The 21,491-nt window shown below is 40.3% G+C and overlaps 1 protein-coding gene across 2 annotated transcripts in view; it reads left to right on the top strand.

Annotated features, from left to right (window-relative positions):
- The window catches only part of CHN2 (chimerin 2), a 339,845-nt gene that overhangs the window by 301,592 nt on the left and 16,762 nt on the right, over positions 1–21,491 (top strand). For both annotated transcript variants that reach the window (XM_069588098.1, XM_069588099.1), the window contains exons 8-9: positions 16,307–16,391; positions 21,274–21,447. In XM_069588098.1, the coding sequence (XP_069444199.1) occupies positions 16,307–16,391; positions 21,274–21,447 (259 nt within the window). The remainder of the gene's footprint in view (positions 1–16,306; positions 16,392–21,273; positions 21,448–21,491) is intronic.

The raw sequence follows: 21,491 nt of genomic DNA, 5'->3' as shown, positions 1-21,491 counted from the left end.
GTTCTGTTGCTAACATGATCTATGTTAATTATTACTGAAAAACACTAACAGCTTTTTAAATGTTTGTTTAAAAAGTCTGTATCTATTGACAATATCTTTTCTAACTTACTGCTATTGAGAGAAAAGAAAGCAGAGGACAGATGAGTTGTCAGGGGGGAATGGAAGGCAGACAGGACTGTTTCTCTTCCGTGTTTTAAATAGCCGTCTTTGAGACATAGCAGACCCTGAGTGCTGTGTCAGTTGATTGTGGCTTTCAATGGTACTGCTCGTGCCACTGTCCTTAAGAATGAGAGGCTGGGGCAGGAGGGGGTGGCTCCCTCTGTCACTCCTGGCCCCTTTTATCCTCATTCAGCCCTCTCCTCACCCCCCACCCCTACCCACAACCAACTTTTAAGTGGAAACTCTGCATGGTCTTTAGAAGAACATTCTAAAAGCAGGTCCCTGCTATAAATAGAGCAGTAAGGTTTTAGTAACATGACCTAACCAAAGAAAGAAAGTGCTTATCAAAGCCCCTGACATCTGCCTGGAATCTGTTTTATATCTTAATTTTGCAGTAAGTTTTTATTTATATTCATTTCTAGTAGGCTTTGTTCTGAAACTGTCTTGATTTGTAAGTTGGGTTATTATTTGAGGATATTATGTGTCTGGCATAAAGTAAATGTTTAAAAAGAACAAGTAATCACATTCTCATGCTTATCAACAAATAAGCTTTACTAGGCCCTGTCTGCACTCTCATCGAGAGGCCTCCTAACAGAGTCTTGAATCTGCCTGCAGATCTTGATGCCTCACTTCCGAGCAAGACTTTTTTTGCCCCCATCAGGACTATTCCTTGAATGAAAAGCCCTTTCCTCACTCTCCCCAGGAGCTTCATCACAAGCAATGAATAGGTAACCTATAATGAAAAAAAATCACTTTGCCATACACCTGAAACTAAGACATCTTTGTAAATCAACTGTGCTTCAAATTTTAAAAAATCATGCAATAATTGCAATTTTTTTTTGTATTTTGGCCTTGCCATGTAGCATCTTAGTTCCGCCACTCCCCCGGCATTGGCAGCATGGAGTCTTAGCCACTGTACCACCAGGGAAGTCTCAATAATAGTTTTTAAAAACAGCAATGGCTAGATACTCCTGACCTGGTTGAGGTCGGAACCCTTCCCACTCCGTTCTTTGAGAAGACTCCCATCAGTGCTCCTGAGGGCATATCTACTGCCCTTGATTTCCAAACAAAGCATGTCTGGGGAAAACTGAAATTCTGCTCTAGAAACAAAACCTTTTGGAAGCAAATTAAAGTTGCTCCTCATTTCATGCAATAATTATATACTTTTCAACATGTATACAAATGCACTTGTTGCTGGTTTAAATGTCAAATTCTCAGGATTACTTATACATATTAGAAACTAGGAGTATTTGTTGGAGAAATGATGAAATTAATAGGCTCCTCTCTATAATGAAAGCTGTCTGATAAACAGAGAAAGCATTCTGTTATTTAACATGTTTTATGTCTGCATCTCTGTTTATCTTCTGGACTGAAAGAGGCACTCTCTAGTAGGTAGAATACCTCTGTTTTAGAGGGTCTTCCCTAAGAACACCTTGTGGCTGAGCTCTGAAACCTTCAAGAACCTCTCAACCCCATCAGCCTGGATAACTGTCTTTCTTTCCCCACCTAGCGCAATGATGAGGTAGCTGCGGCCAGCTTGGTGCCACTGGCCACAATATTCTCTTTAGCAAGTAGCTAAATTCTCTGAGCTTCAGTTTCCTCATCTATAAAATGGGAGTGCCATAAGGTTTAAGTTGCATGAAACAGGGCACTCAAACAGGGCCCTTCTGGTGCACTGGGACAACCCTGAGGGATGGGATGGGAGGGAACTGGGAGGGGTGTTCAGGATGGGGACATATGTACCCCCATGGCTGATTCATGTCAATGTATGACAAAAACCACAATATTGTAATTAGCCTCCAATTAAAATAAATAAATCAGAAAGAATACTTGTGAATCACTGAAGGTCATTGGCACCCAGTAAGCTTGCCTTCTATTATTCTTTTATTGTTCATCTTTTTGCGTCTCTCATCTTCCTTTCATTTTGGTGTGTAGCTGGCTCTGTATTTCTTACTTTCTACCTTCACTTCTTCTTGTCCCTCTTGCTTTTTTTTTTTTTACCGTCTCTTTCTTTTTCCCTGGTCACTGAGATGTAATTAAAAACTGAAAGAGCAGTGCAAAGACATGAATCAGAACTTCGGAGTCAGAAATGAGCCAGGGGTGAACAGGGTGCAGGAAAGAGAGGATCCGGGAGACAGAAGTGCTCGCTGCACCTCTGGAGAGTCAGCTGGGGTGGACTGGATGGTCACAGGCTGCTGATCCATGGGCCCTCTTCCTCTCAGGCGGCTTGTGCTCTCGGCCTCCCAAGGCTGCATGTGTGTGCACATCACTCACTCCTTCCGAAAGCTCTCTCCACCCAGGCCACTTGGGGGACATCTTTTCTCCCTATATGGAATATGGATGGAGAGCAGACGTCCAAAGAGTTCTAAACATTGGAGAGCAGACCACCCCCACCCCAACCTCACCTGCGTTCCCCCACCTCCCCTAGTCCTGCCCGTCCATCTGCCCTTCATTCCCTCTGTCCCCTGCCCATCCCTTTCCTAGCCCTCTGCCAACTTTACTTTCATCCCTATCACTGAACACCAGCTGACATAGTACACATGTATTGATGTGTTTTCTGCTTATCAGAGAGAAACACCTTCCTGGGTCGGGGGAAAGGGGTAGAGACAGAGATTTTGTCTGTTTTACTTTCTGCAGAAACCCCAGTGTCTTGAGCAGGGCCTGGCCCAGAGTGGGCTGTCAGTGAATATGTGGAGAGCATGTGTAGCAGGCATCTCCCCACCCTGATCACCTAAGCTTGCAGTTTCCTTCCTCACTTCCTGCCCCAGAGTTCGCTTTCATTCAAGACTCATGTTAGTTGTGTTCCAGTCCCTTCAGGTAGTGGGCAGCAGTCCATGCCAGGGTCACCACCTGTGCCAGGGAGACAGAGGCCGGATCCAGGCATGTCAGGCCAGCTCCCCATGTGGTCAGAGGATCTGGCCGTGCCAGCTACCCACGATCTTGCCCACGTGCCCAGGTTTATTCTTGCTGTCCCAGCTTCCTATGAGGTGCCTCTCAAAAGTGGCCTTGTCTGGATTTAAGTTAAACAGTTGTCTGCCTTACCCTTTCCTGTCCCCACACTCCACAGATGAGGCTGCACCAGCGAGCATCCTATTCCCATGGTACACTGTGCGTATATGCGTGCTCAAGCAGCACACGCCTTCTAAACACACCTCCCACTCCCAAGACTCTGGGCGCCAGGACGAGAAGGTCAGAAGGCTGAGAATGTGTCCTGGTGCCACGGCTGGGACACCCGTCTAGGATGTGGCAGCATCACCGCCTCCCTGTTTGGGTTTTGTGGCTCCTTGATGGTTTCTATCTCTATCCTCAGTTTCCACATTTTCATCAGTGGAGTGATCATTTGCTTTGGAATTAGCCACTTTTGCTTCCCACATGCAAGCCCCTCTTTTCCTCATCCTTGCTGACTTCATAAAATGTGCCAGCTCTCTCTCCCCAGTATTTTGCCTGCCCTGTGTTCTCATGGGTGTGCAGGGGCCCTTAGACTGTCCTGGTCCCGCTTCTGTTGGATTTTGCACCTGCACTTTGTCACAGGCAGACAATGGCTTCAGAAACAGTTGTGAGTTTTCTTTCTTTTGTTTTATAATCAGAAAAGGCTGTTTTGGCAGAAGCAAGTCTGGAAGGAACAATTCAAAGGGAAGCCAAGCTTCATCACCTTGAATATAAAACAAGGCTTGGAAATACTAGACTTTATGAAGAAAATATGGCTTCTGCTCCAAGAGGGCTATGAAATGGCCTCATTTTAAACTACTTCCTAGGGCTTCCCTGATAGCTCAGTTGGTAAAGAATTCACCTGCAATGCAGGAGACCCCAGTTCGATTCCTAGGTCAGGAAGATCCCCTAGAGAAGGGATAGGCTACCCCCTCCAGTATTCTTGGACTTCCTTTTTGGCTCAGCTGGTAAAAAAATCCGCCTGCAATGCAGGAGACCCTGGTTCAATTCCTGGGTTGGGAAGATCCCCTGGAGAAGGGAAAGGCTACCCACTTCAGTATTCTGGCCTGGAGAATTCCATGGACTGTGTAGTCCATGGGGTCGCAAAGAGTCAGACATGACTGAGCGACTTTTACTTTCCATCTATTTCCTACAATTGTCTGGCCGTTATAATTTTTAGAACCTCTGGATACCATCTTAAGTGAAATAGGCAAGTCTCATCAAGCCCCAGGGACTGTTTAGAACTAGGCAAGGAGGAAGCAGGAACTAGGGGTATACCTGGGCTCAGTTTCTCTGCCCCCTCCTTCCTTCTCTTCCTTCCTTTCTCTCCTTCTCCCTTCCCATCCCTTCATTGCTTTCTACTCTCTGGATATCAGCTTCATTATTCTCTCCCTGCACAAAAGCATCTTAGTCTATATGATCTGCACAGTGTGGCTGATGATAACTCTGGTTTATGTATTACAAAGACCAACCACAAAATCCCAATCCTAACTTTCCATAGAGAAAGAATCAGACTAGCCTGACTTGGACCAAGTGTCTGCTTTGCTCAGATAATTTTGGCCATGGAGGTCAAACCCCCATCCCTGTGTAAATACATGAATGGGGCTACAGGATGTCTGGAGGATGGGTGGTATCCAGGTTATATGTGAAAGAAAGGAATCCTTCCAGGTAAAGGACCTGGAGATGTCAGCTGTAATCCTTTCCTCCTTGTTTTGAAGAATTCCACTTCAAGTTTCATAACACAGTCCAACTCTTTCCATTGGGTTCTGCTTGAAACAAGTCATGAAGCTGTCCTGAGCCTCGATGTTATTATTTAATATTATTGTCTGACAGCCTAGGTGCTCTGCAGCACTAATTAGCCTTGTCACCTACACTTTTGGCTCCATCTTTTGTAAAGTATACCCATTGCTCTTGTGCCATTTTGGAGCTATTAATAGGACTAGCCTTCAGCGAACCTGCAAAGTAAATGAGGTTTGTGTCTGGCAAACTCCACCCTTTACCCTTGGATTAGTTCTTGCCTGCCTCCTGTTGTTCCTGTCTGCCGAGTCACTTCATGGAACCACCCTGTTAAGACCTACCAGCCCTAGTTTCTAGATCTTAGCTTCTCCTTCCCCAGTTCATTGCCAGGCTTTGCATTCTACAAATAGGCTACACATTATGATTCATAGGAAATAGCACCTGTCAAGCCAACCTGGTAGGTTGCATGGAAACCCTTTCTTCTGTGATTCACCAAGATTTACTATTACTTTACAGGTAGTAGATGCTTGGTTTTAAAAGGGCTTGTTCTTGAAAATGACAGCTTATTTAATCTAGTAATCTGTTTTTATTTATTTTATATTTTTTAAGTATATATTTTAAAGTCTTTATTGAATTTTTGTTACAATATTACTTCTGATTTATGTTTTGGACTTTCGGCTATGAGGTGTGTGGTATTGAACCTGCACCCGTTGTATTGGAAGGTTAAGTCTTAACCACTGGACCACCAGGAAAGTGCCAGTAGTCATGTTTTAAATAGTCCTTTTGAGACCAGCAGCATAATGCCTTTTCCCAATGGAATTTCATTCATGGGATTTTGACCAAGTTGAGGAAAAAGTTTTTGGACAAGGTTCTCACATAGGTGAGTACTCTCTCTGACTGGCAGAGTCTAACTTAAACCTCATCTTATACCTCCTTGACATGATTTTATGTAAATATTGGGATACTGTCATTGTAAATCCTTTATAAACCAGCAGAGCCTGCTGCAAAGAAAATAGTCTTTGACAGCAAACCCAACAGAGACTCCTTGGTTAGGCCCCACACCAGGGAAGTGGCTTGGCCAAGATGTTCTACTATTTTAAATTATTTATTAACAAGTCTGGCCCATATAAAATGCTTGGTTGTTATTAATTTTATATTGAGTTTGTTTTATGCCAAGAACGTATCATTCAAAGAGACTATTCTAAATGACTAAATGTTCTAAGAAGAGGTAACTATTTAGACACTGTTTTTTTTTAATTCAGCAAATACAGACTGAGGGCCAAGTATGTGCCAGGCACTGCCAGGTATCAGAAAGATGGTGGTGGCGTAAGAATGTGAGCTCTTTCTTTGCTAGGTGGTTCTCAAACAAGGCAGTGGTGCTCCCAGGGGACATCTGGCAGTGTCTGGAGACATTTCTCATTCTCATGACTGGAGTCTAGCAGAAGCCAGAGATGCTGCTAAACATCCTGCAAGGGCCAGGACAGTCCCCACCACAAAGGGTTATTGGCCCCAATGTCAGCAGTGCCAAGGCTGAAAAAAACTTGCAGTGGACAATGGGAGGCCTGGTAGTCTTTGAGCAGAAAAGTGTCAAAGGATGTGGGTGCAGATGCCTTCATCAACCCGAGAGGAGGATATCTCACCATATCAATGGGGAGACTGCCCAAAAGCTTTGTGGCAACAATCAATGTTTTAGAATTGAAAATCCTGTTTTAAATGTATTAGAACAGCTGCTGAATGGATGCATCTGGGGGCTCAGTGGTGGAGAAACCCAGCTGTCCCCCCACATCTGCTCAGCTGACCTTGCAGGAAAACCCAGAGTCTTCGGTCACAGCCCCAGTGATTCCCCCTGGCTATTTTCCTGCATCTGAAAAGGTTCACTTCAAGGTCAGTATTTCATCTGATAGTGCAAGAGGGAAAAGTCCAAAGTTCCACCTAATTTCTCATATAAGTTCAGTGTCATATGATGATGGGAAATGCAGTTGGTTATAGGAAAAACCCTCGGCTGAGAGTGGGAGGCAAGTGCTGCTGACTGTCTGGGTAACCATGGACAAGCTGCCTGTCCTCCAGCCCCAGGGAACTCTGGGGCAAAAGCTCAACTAGAAGAGCCCCAGGTCCAGAGACTTACTTGTAGCCGGAAGTGACTTTAGTCTCCCAGCCTCCTCTACTATGCATATAAAGCAGTTAAGAAAAAACTGCCTTTGATACATGAGTCCTTTTCAAATAAAAGTATAAGAATAAAGTTATAAGTAAGAAAAATGACAAACTGAGCTGATATGGTTTTAGTCTGTACCCACAACTCTCTATTATGGTTACTTTGTCCCCAAGAACATATGTGGCACTATCTGGAGACATCTGTGGTTGGTCCAACTGAGGGTTGCTACTGGCATCTGTTAGGTAAAGGCCGGGGATGTTGTTGACCACCCGACAGTACATGAAGATTTACCAGCCCCAAATGTCAGTAGAGCCAAGGTTGAGAGACTCTGATGTGTACTGATAAGGAAAAGCAAAATTTATCAACTGTAGCACATCATGAATAGCACTTTCTGTTTCTTACGGTCTACAACTGGGCTGAGCTGGTTATACACTTGGGCGGTGTCTATACTGACCCATCAAAACAGACTTGTTATGAAATCAGCAGGGAATACTGTTTTCCAGATTCAGCAGATATGAGACAAATAACATCCTGCTCATTGAGAAAGAGCCAAGTCGGGGGATACTCACTAAACGCCTGAGATTTTTCTTGACAACTCTCCTTGCTCTTGTTTTTACTGGGTGGCTATTCCTGGGCTATTTGTCAAACAGACCTTATCTCCTATAATATCATCTTTTTCTGTTTGGTGTGGTTTTTGAATTCCAGGCAGACCAGGCCTAGTATAATAGTCTTGGACAGACATTCTTCCTGTCTGGGGTATTTTCTTCCTGTCTAGGGTATTTTAGTTACTGCCCTAAAGTTTGCAAAATATTCTTTTTTTCTGAAAAGATATTCTTGAAAATCAATATCGTTCAGAGAATGGAAAAAGCTGATCACTGACTTTTCAAGATATGGGACGTTTCAATGGGAGAATAAAAATCATAATTCAATCCCAAATTAGAAGACTCCAGAGAGCGTACTCTCAGCATTTACATACAGCCTACTCTCTAGAGATTGTTCTTGTGAACCCAGAAGAAAACCGAACAATCTATCTGCCATGAAAATAAACAACAGCCCATCACAAAGAGGAAATTAGGCAGTGGGCCTAAAATAATGTTTAACTAACTTTACATTCCCTTCTGTCGCCATTTTGCCGATTTCTGGGGAATGTGTATTTGTGGGGACAATAAATAGAGCTATTTGCCATTCAGAAGTGCTTGCCTGCATTTGTTTGGCTGAAGAAATGGGACAGAAGACAGTGGGGATACATCATTGATGGGAAAGGATGTTGTTGAATAATTATTTTTTAAATATGGCAAAAATTTTAGAAAACCTATAATTAGCGTGTCCTGGACTTCCTGAAGCAGTCAACTAGTTTCCATCTTATCAATGGATAGTAAACACTATATAATAGCTACTCTCCCAGTTCCTAAATATTGCATTTTTATTTTTACCCTAAGGTGTGTAGTTATTTCCCATGTGATTTCTTCAACTATGGGAGGTGTTCCAGATAGGAATTTTTCACTCCCTTTTTTTTTCTTGCACGAGAAAAGAATGCCTTTAAAAAGTCAAACACCTTCACTGGCCTTTAGTTGTGCCGTTTCCTCTTCTTGGAATGCTCTCCCCAAGTTATCTGCCTCCCCAGTCAACATCATCAGTGTCCCATCAGCCCAGTCTAGTGAACTCCTATCCATCCTTCAAAATCCGATTCAAGTATCATTTTCCCCAGCCTTCTCAGGAAGAATTTATTACTCTAGCACAGTATACTACCGCAAGATACTTATTTATGTTGCCTGATTATTCTGGTAGGTGAAACCCTTGAGTGCAGGAAGGTCTCTGTTCCTCTGATCTATTTTTACTTTGTATTTCTGAGGACTAGTAGAGTACCAGGTTCAAAGTAGGCAATCAGCAGTTAAGTATCAAATAAATGAGTGAATAATGAGTGGGTAAATAGGTGGATGAACTGGGAAATAGTTCCTCTCTCTGACAGCCTTCCCCTACTAATGTGTAATGCCATTTCTGAGAAATACCAAGTCTCCATATATGTGTAATTTGGTGTCTGTCATTTCCTCTCTGTTCCACTGGTTTGTCTTTACTGCATGATGCTTTACTTTTTTTAACTATAGAAGTCTCAAAATATAGTTGAATATATTTTCTTACATTCTTTTACTTATTCAAAATTATCATGGCTGTTTCTTTCTGTTCTATTCTTCCATGTAGGTTGTAGGGTCATCTTATCAATTTGGGGGAGAGCATTATGAAAACTTTGTTGAAACTGCATTGGATTTAAAGCTTCATTTGGAAAATAATTGATATATTTATAGTATTGAGCATTGTCATACATGAATATAAAGTGTCTCCTTACTTATGTTATTAATTATTTTATAATTATTTTAGATTATTCCTGATGCTGTGAATAGAGTCTTTAATTTTTATGATTTAACAAAATGAGAAACTGTTGATATGTACTGATTCCTTGTTATTGCTCTTATATTAAGTAAACTTGATAGCTTTGTTCTTTCTTCCAATTACATATGGTGTATTTCTTTGTCTTGTTTTAGTACGCTGGCTAAAACTCAGCAGGATAATGCCCAAGAGAAGCTTCTATAGCATGCAGCCTTATCTTTCTGCTGACTCTTAAGGAAATTATTCTGATGTTTTATCTTTAAATGTGATGTTTGTCATGTGCATATCATAGACATCTTTAATCAACCATTTTTAGAAGTTCCCTCTTTTCCTAGTATGCTAAGTGCTATTAGTATGAACAGGTATTGAATTTTGTTAACTGTTGATATTCTAATTTTTTAAATGATTTTTTGTTTTCTCTCTCTTGTTATTCTTCTGAATTCTAACGTCAACTACCTTAAATCCCTGAAATAAGCCCTCCCTTGGTCATGACATTTAAACATAATGCTATATTCAGTAGGATTTTTAAAGGATTTTTACATTTATGTTCATAATTGAATAGATGTATAATTTTACTTTTATGTGTCATTCTTGTATGGTTTTTGAATCAAGACTAGCTTCATTAAGTGAACTGTGAAACTTTTTTTTTTTTCCTCTGTAATAGTCTGTATTGGCTAGAAATTGTCTTTTTAAAAGTTGGTTAAATCTAACAAGATTATTTGGAATCAGTGGCTATTAGATTTAATTATTTAATAGGCATAAGTGAATTTAGGTTTTTTTATATTATTTTGAGTCATTTTTGATAATTTATATTCTCTAATAAATTATCCATTTCACATAACTTTTAATTTTGTGGGTAGAAAGTTCTCAAGGTTTTGTTTTACATCATTACAGCATCAGCAATTATGTCCTCCCCTTTAGTGTTTGTGCCTTTTATCTTGATCAATTCCCTAAGGTTTGGCTATTTGGTAAAACTTTTTTTAAAAATCACCTTTTAGTTTTTTTAATCCTTTTGAAAATTTTTCATTCTATTTCATTATATTCTACAATAACCTGTTTTGTTTATTTGTTTTACTGTTTGAATCTTCCATGTCATTTTTTTCAACCTGTTTTTAAGTCCTCTGAAATTAGTCATCTTGTTATTGTTTTTATGGAGAGGCTTGATTATATTGGCCCATGTTTCCCAGTTTTCTTGCTTACTGTGGCTTCTTGAATCCCGTCCTTTCCCACTAGGTTCAATGTGCTTCTTACAGAATAATATAATCCCTAGGTATATCTTTGACTGAGGATCTGTGAGTGGAAACTCTTGGCATTTGTCTGAAAATATCTCTTTCACCCTTGCTTTTGAATGGTGATTGGCTGTGTATAGAAGTTAGGTTGACAATAATTTTCTCTGAGGACTTTGATGAAATGCCTCTGTAATTTACTTTTCTCTTTTGGCTGAGGAGAATTCTGTTTTCCTCCTAACTACTGTCCTTTCACAGGTAACTGAGGATTTTGCTTGTCTGTTTAGTGTTCTGCACTTCCAATCTCATCTGTTTAGGTCTAAATTATTTTTTATTCATCAGTTTTGAGACTCAGGTTTTTTTAACCTGAAGATTTTGTGTCTCTTAGGAATTCTGGAAAGATCTCAACTGTTTCTCTTTTTGAATGTTGCTTATATATATGCCCTTAATCCCATCATCTCTCAGCTTTTCAGGATCATCCCTCTTTTGCTTCTTTCCTTTCTTCATCTCCAATCTCTTCTACCTATCATATCAATCTCATTGACAAACTAATATATTCAAATGTCTCCCAAGTCAAGTGGGCCTTAGGAAGTATCACTAAGAACAAAGCGAATGGAGATGATGGAATACCAGTTGAGCTATTTCAAATCCTAAAAGATGATGCTATGAAAGTGCTGCACTCAATATGCCAGCAAATTTGGAAAACTCAGCAGAGGCCACAGGACTGGAAAAGGCCAGTTTTCATTGCAATCCCAAAGAAAGGCAATGCCAAAGAATGCTCAAACTACCACATGATTGCACTCATCTCACATGCTAGTAAAGTAATGCTCAAAATTCTCCAACCCAGGCTTCAACAGTACATGAACCGTGAACTTCCAGATGTTCAAGCTGGATTTAGAAAAGGCAGAGGAACCAGAGATCAAATTGCCTACATCTGTGGATCAGAAAAAGCAAGAGAGTTCCAGAAATACATTTTCTTCTGTTTTATTGACTATGCCAAAGCTTTCAACTGTATGGATCACAACAACCTGTGGAAAATTCTTAAAGAGTTGGGAATACCAGACCACCTCACCTGCCTCCTGAGAAATCTGTATGCAGGTCAAGAAGCAACAGTTAGAACTGGACATGGAACAACAGACTGGTTCCAAATTGGGAAAGGAGTATGTCAAAGCTATATATTTGTTGCTCTGCTTATTTAACTTTTATGAAGAGTACATCATGAGAAATGCTGGACTGGATGAAGCACAAGCTGGAATCAAGATTGCTGGGAAAAATATCAATAACCTCAGATATGCAGATGACACCACACTTATGGCAGAAAGTGAAGAAGAACTAAAAAGCCTCTTGATGAAAGTGAAAGAGGAGAGTGAAAATGTTGGCTTAAAACTCAACAGTCAGAAAATTAAGATCATTGCATCTGGTCCCATCACTTCATGGCAAATAGATAGGAACAATGGAAACAGTGAGAAACTTTATTTTGGGGTGCTCCAAAATCACTGCAGGTGGTGACTGCAGCCATGAAATTAAAAGACACTTGCTCCTTGGAAGGAAAGTTATGACCAACCTAGACAGCATATTAAAAAGCAGAGACATTACTTTGCCAACAAAGGTCCGTCTAGTCAAAGCTATGGTTTTTCCTGTAGTCATGTATGGATGTGAGAGTTGGACTATAAAGAAAGCTGAGCACCAAAGAACTGAAGCTTTTGAACTGTGGTGTTGGAGAAGACTCTTGAGAGTCCCTTGGACAGCAAGGAGATCTAGCCAGTCTATCCTAAAGAAAATCAGTCCTGAATATTCATTGGAACAACTGATGCTGAAGCTGAAACTCAAATACTTTGGCGACCTGAGGTGAAGAACTGACTCTTTTGAAAAGACCCTGATGCTGGGAAAGATTGAAGGCGGAAGGTGGAAGAGACAACAGAGGATGAAATGGTTGGAAGGCATCACTGACTGAATGGAGATGAGTTTAAGTAAGCTCAGGGAGTTGGTGATGGACAGGGAAGCCTGTTGTGCTGCAGTCAATGGGATTGCAAAGAGCTGGACATGACTGAGTGACTGAACTGAACTGAACTGAACGTCTCCCATCTTTTATTTTTAAAAAGTCCTCCCAGGGCCCATTCCTTACCTCCCTGGAGCTCTCTTGTTGCTCTGCTGGACATCACAGCCAAACTTCTTGATGAATTTGCCTCTACATTTCTCTCCTTCCATGCCTCCCAGTTATCCTCCCAGTTCCCTCAAGAATGACTTCTGCCCTCAGTGATCCAGAGACTTCTTTTGTTAAGGTTGCCAGTGACTTCCATGTGTCTGAGTCACAGCTGAACCCGCAATTGACTGGACCTCTTTCCTGCATTCAACCTAGAATTGGCCACTCCTTCCCTGAAACACGCTTCACCTCTTGACTTCTAAACCACTTTACTCTTTTGGTTCTCTCCAAATGCTGGTGCATCAATGGGTTGGGGTTGGGCTCTATTTTCTTTATTTTCTACTGTCTCTAAGAGGTTTTATTTTCCCCATTCACACAGTTTTACATACCATATATTTGTCAAGGATGGCCAAATGTAGACCTCCAGTTCCTCCTCCTGTGAGCTATTGAATTCGATGTAAATTCCTGCTTAATTCTATCATTTGGAATCTCAGCAGCATTTAACCTTTCATTGCTCAAAACTGAAGTCTTGAATTTCTCCCAAAAGAATGTCTTCCATATCTCAGCAAGTGGCATCACTATCTGCCTGCTTTCTAAAATGAGAATCGAGGAGTCACTCTTGATTACCCTCTCCTTCAAAGACCCACGTTTATTCTACAATCAAGTCCTTTAAATGCTAACTTCAAAATAGATCTCAAATCCATTCGCTTCCCATCTCTACCTCCAATATCTTGGTCATGGCCTCTATCGTTTCTCAACTGAACACTACTACCTAGTTGCTGAATCATTTCTACTATTAATACTCTCCCTTCCATTTTCAACACAGTGGTGAGAACATCTTTTTTTAAAAAAATCATCATCCTACTTGAAGTCCTCCAAGAACTTCCTGTTGTACTTGATCACAACCAAATCCACACTTGTTAAGAAAGCCTTCAAGGTGCTGTCTTACTTTCAACCTCATCCCAGTCCCTCTCCCCTTCACTCTGGTGTTCTGGCCACGCTGACCTTCTAGTTCTTCTAATCCCATTGACTGCAGCACAACAGGCTTCCCTGTCCGTCACCAACTCCCTGAGCTTAAACTCATGTCCATTCAGTCAGTGGTGCTTCAGTCAGACCCCTTCTGCCTGAAATGCTCCTTTCAAAGCCCCACCAGACTGGCTTCTTCCCTTCCTTCAAGCAATTTGAGGTCACCCTTTCAAAAGAGGACTTCCTGACTGTCTTGGATAACACAGGGGCCTTCTTTTCCACGCCTTTTTTTTTTTCTTTTCTTTCGTTTTGAGATATATTATTTTACATATTATTTCATCAACCTTGCAATTTCAACAGTATATGTGCAATCAACGTTGTTGCTTTAATTAACCAGCAGGAGTCCCTCACCTCCAGGGTCTAATGCCTGATGATCTGAGGTGAAGCTGACATAATAATAATAGAAATAAAGTGCACAATAAATGTAACACACTTGAATCATCCTGGAACCATCCCCTGTGAGTCTGTGGAAACATTGTCTTCCATGAAACTGGTCCCTGGTGCCAAAAAGGACTGGTGCTTTAGAGCATCTCTGCTAAAATATTAAGAAGCCTTTGGTTGCTTAATTTGTAAACTGTTCAGCTTTCAGTAGGACACTTTCCTGAGGAATTCTTTTAGAACCACGTTTCACGTGAGTGGGCCTCTCGCTAAATCGTGTATTTTGGCTCCGAGAGAATGCAAGCGCTCCCTCAGATAGAGTCTCTGCATTCCAACAAGGGGTGCTTTGTCATATCTTGGTGTCATTTCCTTGCAGCACTATTCTCCATTTTAGTCAAAACAATTCTGAGAGGTTTTTCTTTTCCCCTATCATGTTTCAAAGCAGAAATAGTATAATGGGGGAGAGTTTGCATGTGATAAACTGCAATACCAAAAGACTATTATAACATAGTTTTATTGCATAAAACTACGGTCAGAAGTTTCTCTTTTTGATTGGCTAATTGATCACTTTCTCTGCCCTGACAAATCTGTAAGTGCCATTAGGGGGGAACCAAATCTGTTTTGTTTGTCACTTTATATACACTCAATTACTAGCATATGTAAATAAATGAAGATCTCCAAGTGATGCTATTTTTTTCCGAAGTAGAGCTCTGATGAGCATCTTCACAAATTGTGACTGTAGTTGTCATCTTGACTATATAGGCCTGTTCAGGCCTCCCAGTCTCTAAAAAAAAAATAATAATAATATTGTCTGCATGTCTTTTATCTGTTAACGGATGTTTAAAACTTTGAAAGTCCTTATAGAAACCATATAGTCTCATGATATTTTAATTTTGTAAAAATTCCAAACCTCTTCGCATTGATATATGTGCCCCCAGATAAACTGCCTGTGATGGTTTCTGGCTTAACCACAGCCGCATTTGCTTTCAAGGCATCCCCTGACTCTGTTTCTTGATGTTTACTGGTGCCAGAGAACATTTATTTTTGTTTTGTTCTGTTTTTGTTTTAAATCATGACTTAATATATAGTCCTGTCACAAGAGGTTGTACATAAATAATTAGAAATAAGACCATCTTTACATCATGATTTTTTCAAAATATTTAACAACTGAGTTGGGCACCAACCAGCGAGGCTGGCACTCTGGCCAATCAGAAGGAAGTTTCAACTTACACACTCAGAAGCTACACGGGGTGGCTTCATTTTCAGAGTCAACTCCCTCCTTTGTTTTGTTTTGCTCTAGCCATGCCATGTGGCATGCGAGATCTTAGTTCCCTGACCAGGGATCGAACCTATGCGCCTTGCATTGCAAACACAGACTCATAACCACTGAACCACCAGGGAAGTCTCCTATACCTTTTTTTAAAGATTTTTCTTGTTGTTGTTGTTCAACTGCTATGTTGTGTCTGACTCTTTGTGACCTCATGAACTGCAGCACACTAGGCTTCCCTGTCCTTCACTAACTTCTGGAGTTTGCTCAGACTCATGTCCATTGAGTCAGTGATGCCATCCAACCATCTTCTGGAAGTGACTTAAAGCCTTTGAACCTTGTAATTATCCTATGCATGCATGCATGCTAAGTCGCTTCTGACTCTTTGCAACCCTCTGGACTGGATGGTAGCCTGCCAGGCTCCTTGGTCCATGGAATTTTCCAAGCAAGAATACTGGAGTAGGTTGCCATTTCCTACTTCTCTGGATAGGACAACTTTGGTCAAAATGCCATAGTAACTGAGTTCTGCCTTCCAGAACTTACTGAACTAAATGCAGGTTATAGCGACCGGCTCAGGCTATCTTGCATTTGTCCATGTAGTGCTTTTTTAGGGATAGTGAGTGTCTCGTTCCATAGCTGATGGCATGGCCCTGTAATTTTATCATTTCTCCACATTCCTTTTTGGCTCTAGCTTGGGGCATGAGGCTCAGTGGAGAATTTTCAGAAATCAAAGTGCATCTGTTTTCTCCAGGTCTGTTTGCAACTCAACATCACTGGAAAGAAAAAGCCCAGTGAGGGATGCTTACTCCCACACAGGCATTTGTTTCTTGGTGTCATTCATGTCCAAGGCCACCTGCCTCCGAGTGACTGAATTTTCTGACACTTTTCTTTGTTTTGGCTTACAGGTCCACACATTCCGAGGCCCTCACTGGTGTGAATACTGTGCCAACTTCATGTGGGGGCTCATTGCCCAAGGGGTTCGGTGCTCAGGTAGACATGCAACTTTCTTTCTCCTTTTCCATTTACATAAAGTGTCATCATGGTTACATGGAGGGCATCTTTTCAGAGCTGGGAAATAGGCTCAGATTATTAGCTCAGAAGTCTAGCTTTCTGGAAGACTCAAGGCATCTCTGTGCTTAATGGAAAAACTGTTCTAGGTGTTTGCCAGAATGAGAAGGAATATCTCACATTTATGCAAGAAAAGAAAAAAAAAATCCAAGCGAGTCTATTTTCTTACCCATCTACCTGCTACCCAAAATAGGTAGGTGTCCTTAAAAGAAAAAGAAACTTGATTCCAATGGAATTGTATAGGTAGAAAAGTCTCAGTGCTTTCCCATCCCTGTTTTACTACACAAAGCAGGGCATAAAAATAATAATGTAAGTGAACAATTACTTCATACCAAGCACTGAGCTAACACTTTCTATTCATCATATCATTTAGCCTTACCAACAAACCTTGTTGTGATCAGACGCTCAGTCATGTCCAACTCTTTGTAACCCCATGGACTTTAGCCCCAAACATTGTGGGAGATGCAATTATTCTCCCCATTAAATAGATGAAGAAACTGAGCCTTATTAATGATTGTTCATTGCCCTTGGCCACACGGTAAGTGGTGGAACTTTGATTTGACTCCAGAGCCCAGGTCCAGTATTTTTCTGCCATCAAATTAGCAGTGAAAATACACACGTTGATTGCATATCACATATTTTCAAAATGCTTTGAAACCCTAGGTGTTTTTCCACCTAGAACTGGATGCATACACCCATTGCTAAGTGCGCACAACACATCTTAAGATATATATAACAACATAGAAAAGAATTGCCAAATTAATGTGTAACCGGGCTTCCTAATTCATCATGCCAGGCTTTTTATGGCAAACACTTCTGGCTAGGAGCAAAAACAGCCTCCTGTGATATATTGATTGAGTTTCCACTAATAGCTTAACTGATTTGTTTGTTGCTAGAGTATGATTTTAAAGAAACAATTTGTGTGAAGCATTTAAAATAAAATAAGTGGGCTCCAAAATCACTGCAGATGGTGATTGCAGCCATGAAATTGAAAGATGCCTATTCCTTGGAAGGAAAGTTATGACCAACCTAGACAGCATATTAAAAAGCAGAGATATTACTTTGCCAACAAAGGTCCGTCTAGTCAAGGCTATGGTTTTTCCAGTAGTCATGTATGGATATGAGAGTTGAACTGTGAAGAAAGCTGAGGGCCGAAGAATTGATGCTTTTGAACTGTGGTGTTGGAGAAGCCTCTTGAGAGTCCCTTGGACTGCAAAGAGATCCAACCAGTCCATCCTAAAGGAGATCAGTCCTGGGTGTTCATTGGAAGGACTGATGCTGAAGCTGAAACTCCAATATTTTGGCCACCTGATGCGAAGAGTTGACTCATTGGAAAAGACCCTGATGCTGAGAGGGATTGGGGGCAGGAGGAGAAGGGGACAACAGAGGATGAGATGGCTGGATGGCATCACCGACTCAATGGACATGAGTTTGGGTAAACTCTGGGAGTTGGTGATGGACAGGGAGGCCTGGCATGCTGCGATTCATGGGGCCGCAAAGAGTCGGACACGACTGAGCGACTGAACTGAACTGAATGACATTACATTAATATGATCTATTTCCCACACTTGAACTTACTTACAAAACAGAAACAGACTCACAGACATAGAAAACAAACTTATGGTTGCCAGAGGGGAGAGGTGGGAGCAGAGGGATAAAGTAGGAATTTGGGAGTAACATATACACATTTCTATATATAAAATAAACAACAAGGACCTACTGTATAGCACAGGGAACTCCACTCAGTATTCTGTAATAACCTCTATGGGGAAAGAATCTGGAAAAGATGTGTGTGGGTGTGTGTATATATATATATATATATATATGTATATATATATATATATAATCTGGAAAAAATATCTGAATCACTTTGCCATATACCTAAAACTAACACATTATAAATCAGCTATATTGCAATAAAAATTTTAAAAATTAAAAAAGATGATGTATTTCTCCGTGCTGCCCATTTTGGTTCACAAGATCATGGGACTTTAAATCCTTCCTCTGCCTGGAAAGGGCTATTTCAGCTTCTGTAGAGAGGCAGCAGTCACTGGTAGTGGTACCTGGATGGGTCCAGGAGTGCTCATATAGGCCGGTTACTCTACCTGCCCCCACCCCAGATCTACGAGGCAGGCAGGAAACATAAGTTTGGAGACAGACTCTCCAGAAGTGTTCCAGAGACCTAGATTACCATGAAAAGCTTAGTCATCAAGAGTTACAGAGTATCTTACATCTCAACCACTGAGCAAAGTGTTCAAATATCTGCTTTACTCAGTGTTCATTAATTCAACCTGTTTAGAGTATACCCACCAAAAATATCCCTAATTGCTTGTATTATCCAATTTCAGCAGGAAATTGGTCCAAAGTCAATATTATGAGAACAAAACTTTGGAATTCAGATTAGCTGTGAACAGCAACTTTCTCTGGGATAAGAGGGTTTGGATTTTTTTTTTTTTAATAAAACATATTCTAAGGCTATGTTACTCTTCTCCAATGACCACAACTTAACCTCATACTTCCTCTGAGTAGCAGGAAAGCTGAAAACTGACCATTAAATGTTTGGTAGATCCATCATTGCCTCTCACTATTTTACATATTTCAAATGTTTTAAAAATTAACTAGACTTTATAGCATATAGAATTGTATTAGTTTGAAAAAACTGAGTATTTCTGTATTTGTTATAAAACATCTTTATTTTAATAAAATATCAGTATTTAACTCTACATAAAAACACTGTTATTTCAGAGCTTGAAATGAAGTTTATAAAGAAATTAAAACTAGAATTATCATATAATCCAGCAGTTCCACTTCCGGGTATGTACCCAAAAGAACTGAAAGGATTGAACAAATATTTGTACACCCATATTGATAACAACATTGTTCATGATAGCCAAAAGGTTGAAACAACCCAAGTACCCATCAGTGGATGAGCAGATAGACAAAATGTGGTACATATGTATAGTGGAATAGTATTCAGCCTTAAATGCAATGTTCTTCAGGAAATTCTACCATGAACTACAATGTGAATGAACCTTCAGGGCATTGTACTAAGTGAAATGAGGCAGTCACAAAAGGACAAATACTGTATGATTCCACTTATATGAGATATCTAAAGTAGTCAGATTGATAGATGCAGAAGGAAAAATATGGTTGACAGGCTCACGAGGAAGAAGGCCCCAGGAGTTATTGTTTCATGGGTACAGAGTTTCTGTTTTGAAAGATAAAAAAGGTTTGGAGATAGTGATGTTAGTACATAAGGTGAAGGTACTTAATGCCACTAAACTGTATACTTAAATGGTTAAAATGGCGAACTTTATGTATATTTTACCATAATTTTTAAAAAATGTTTTAAATGAAATTTGTAAGAATTCACAGTTAATAAAAATGACTAATGAAATCACGTAAAAGTGGCTAAGCGGGCATCCTTGTCTTTTCCATCACCATATTGCTGTTTCTTCTATTTGACTCTCACGTAGCACTCCCCATACTTCAGATTTTGCATATATTAACTTATTTGATCCTCATGATAACCCTAGGAGTAGATCATTGTGCAAACAAGAAAAGCAGTCAACTCTATTTAGTTCAGTTCACCAATATTTATATTCAGTAGATCAAATGTTATTGACATTTACTTGAGCTTCGTTAAATTTCTCATGTTGATAAAGCTAAGATAATTAGAAGTGGTTTTGTTTTTAGAAAGGGATAGACAGAACTCACCCAGTAAAACATGACATGAAAAGCATATAATGACAAAAATCATTTATTGATGATTTTGCAAAAGTTTATATCCTCTCAAATCCTTGGTGTGGTTAAGTGCTTTTTAAAAAACAGTGAAATTATAATATTTATTATCATGTGTTTATAATATGTATATAAAAGATAAAAATGATTTTATTATTATGCTTTACACCTATGAAAGCAATATTAGAAGGTATTTTGAATAGACACCAAGTCAACTTTGAACATCTTCAGCATTAAATTTTTATTTTCCAGAATGTAGACTGTGCCTTGTTATTGTTAGAGAAATTCCATTAGTGGATACCAACTGCTAATAAGGCTTTTAATATGTGCATTGAACTTAAAAGTGCCTTTTCCGCTTTGGATCTTGATATGAGCTTTATAAACAATTACTCTCATCATCACATTACATGGCATTGTTCTAAACTGTAAACTCTTGAGTCCTCCCACCAGTGTCCGGTTAGACAGTATTTCTACTCACAGGTGTCAAAATAAGGCAAGTAGAAAGGACAATGGCCTACTCAAACTGCCCAGCATAGAAGACAGGAGTGGAAAGCATGGGCAATTCTCCAAGAAGGCGGAAGAGTATGCCAATGGTCAAGGGGGTCTCAGACCAAAGACGAGAGATTCCTACAGACAGTGTAATCATGTCTTCCACAGAAGGAGTGTCACAAAGTCAAGGAGAACACCCTAGCAGAAGTCCTAGGTGCCCTTTATGGAACATGATTTGCTCTGGGAATCTAAACCCAAAAGCCTTCAAACAGATGCAAAGGTTCCAGTCCCAGAAGGGGAAAAAAACATACAAACAACCTAATTACCAAAACTGTCTCTGTGAGGTGTCTCTTTTCTTCTCAATAAGAGAAGGCATATTGAGAAAAATGGAATTATTTAAGTTTCATGAGTACAGATAGATTTCATACTCATCACCTCTAAGTGGCATGGATGTTCCAGAGAGATACAACAAGCCCTGGGGGTGTTTTCCTTTTTTTATTTTTGGTAACATATAATTTGTGTTGAACTTTTACGAAACAGCCAGGCAAGACTCACATGGCTTCTCTTTTTACAGACTGTGGATTGAACGTACACAAGCAGTGTTCCAAGCACGTTCCCAATGACTGCCAGCCTGATCTCAAGAGGATCAAGAAGGTGTACTGCTGTGACCTCACGACACTTGTGAAGGCTCACAACACACAGAGACCCATGGTGGTAGACATCTGCATTCGGGAAATTGAAGCAAGAGGTTTGAAAAAAACTTATTATGGTGACTTTCTTTTTAGTGTTGTC

The sequence above is a fragment of the Ovis canadensis genome, chromosome 4 (assembly GCF_042477335.2).
Source record: "Ovis canadensis isolate MfBH-ARS-UI-01 breed Bighorn chromosome 4, ARS-UI_OviCan_v2, whole genome shotgun sequence".
NCBI lineage: Eukaryota > Metazoa > Chordata > Mammalia > Artiodactyla > Bovidae > Ovis > Ovis canadensis.
This window is presented reverse-complemented; position numbering and strand designations above follow the sequence as displayed.